The sequence below is a fragment of the Bufo bufo genome, chromosome 2, assembly GCF_905171765.1.
Source record: "Bufo bufo chromosome 2, aBufBuf1.1, whole genome shotgun sequence".
Taxonomy (NCBI): domain Eukaryota; kingdom Metazoa; phylum Chordata; class Amphibia; order Anura; family Bufonidae; genus Bufo; species Bufo bufo.
Genome location: NC_053390.1, coordinates 352,825,511 through 352,827,535, shown reverse-complemented (window position 1 = coordinate 352,827,535; position 2,025 = coordinate 352,825,511). Strand labels below are relative to the sequence as shown.

The 2,025-nt window shown below is 42.3% G+C and overlaps 1 protein-coding gene across 1 annotated transcript; it reads left to right on the top strand.

Moving 5' to 3' along the window:
* Positions 1 to 345: 345 nt before the first annotated feature.
* Positions 346 to 1,368, top strand: LOC120991521 (forkhead box protein D5-A-like). Its single transcript, XM_040420319.1, has one exon. It carries the CDS (start codon positions 346 to 348, stop codon positions 1,366 to 1,368), a length of 1,023 nt encoding a protein of 340 aa, XP_040276253.1.
* Positions 1,369 to 2,025: the final 657 nt, after the last annotated feature.

Here is a 2,025-nt window from a genome sequence, read left to right as displayed (position 1 = left end):
GAGTTTAACAAACCATTGCATGTGTTGTAAATAAGGAAAGTGGCACTAGTCTATTGATGTGCACAGCAAGTGTTAATTCTCAAGCTCAGGACCACACTGTATAGATCTAGCCCCTCCTGCCAGGTGCAGGACCCTCTCAGAAAGGGCTTATCTGCCAGATTATCTCCAATTCAAGTGCAGATGACTACCTGACAGGGCTCAGTGACTTCAGGGAAGATCCCGTGCTTTGAGACATTGCCCATAAGAGGAGGGGGAGAAGAAGGACTTGAATCATTCAGCCACTTTGCCACCTGGAGGAGGACACTGGAGAAGGGGTCTTAAAGAGTATACCAGTCACCTATGGCGATGAGCCTCTGCCAAGACACCATGGATACACAGCAACAGTTATTTTCCAGACTGCAGGAAGAGGATGATGAGATCGATATCTTGGGAGATGATGATAGCTGTGACTTTCTCCGGAGTAGATCTTCAGACTCAGATGCTGAGGAGATGTCTCCTACAAAGCCCTGCTGCCTGGAGTCAGAAAGCGACTCATCTGGAGAGAGCGAGAGCAAAGAGGCCACCATAAATGTTGGGGGCAAATCTAAAAGGACGTTGGTGAAGCCTCCATACTCTTACATAGCCCTGATCACCATGGCTATCCTTCAGAGTCCCCACAAAAAACTGACCCTCAGCGGAATCTGTGACTTCATCAGCAACAAGTTCCCCTATTACAAAGATAAGTTCCCAGCCTGGCAGAACTCCATCAGGCACAACTTGTCTCTTAATGACTGTTTCATCAAGATTCCCAGGGAACCGGGCAATCCTGGCAAGGGCAACTATTGGACACTGGACCCAGCCTCGGAAGACATGTTTGACAACGGAAGCTTTCTCAGAAGGAGGAAAAGGTTTAAAAGACATCACAACGAGTTCTTAAAGGACAGCTTGATGGTCTACCCACCTCTGCATTACTATAGGTCCTACAGACCTCTTCAGCCACAAACCTTTGTACAACCCAACGCCCTGGCACCAATGCCCATACCCGAAAGACTAGTAATCCCTGGGCATCACCAGATAACTTATCAGGAAGTTACAAGGGGGAAACTTTCCAGCAATATCCAAGGACTGAACTTTGAACCAAAGCCTCAGGTTATAGTCAGTCAACAAGGTAACCCTCCAAACAAAGGCTCCTTCACTATAGAAAATATCATGAAAAAAACTGAACCCGAGGTATCTATGCCAATCTTTACCCAGCCCTGGAACTACAACCAGTTCATTCAACGACCAGCCACTTTTCTCCCAGCAGTCCTAAATATAAACGCAGGGCCGGTGGTAGCCTCCTATGGGAGCAGACAGTACTGTCACATGCGGTTTCCTGGAGGCTTCTAGAAGTTCCATGGACTTGAGCTGTACCAGAACCTGAGCAATTCATTATGGACTCAAGGATTTGATGCTCTTCACTCTTGCACCAGGCTTTGCAATCTTGATGTGACCTTGCATATAGAACCATGAAAGTGAATGATTGTGATATTTGTGTCTCTGAGAAGACATGATCTGGACGTTTATTTAATTGTGCGGTTTTTCTTCTATTACTCTTTGTAAGAAAGATGTAAATATTTAACATATTATATTATTTATTGTCATGGATATTTGTATTATCTCCATATGGAATAAAGAAAATGAAAAGTGCAAGTGATCTATTCTGTATGTTTCTTGTATCTACCATAGTACCATAAGTAGTTCACAATCACATTGTGGCACAAGGTAATGTAAATGACATCATGCGGGCAAATGGTTTATTGCAGGACATAAGGGTAACTATTGGAGTCACACTATGAAAAAACACTGATTTCTATAGATACAGACTGCTTTTAGATTGATTAATTATTACACCTTGTAATATAAAATAAATTATATATAGATACCAATATTAGAAATAGTTTAATTTGAAATATTATCCATAAAATATGTGAAGGGAAATTGTAGGAGATTACATGATGTATAATACAAAATAGAAACTTGAGATTGCATAATACATGTCATCCT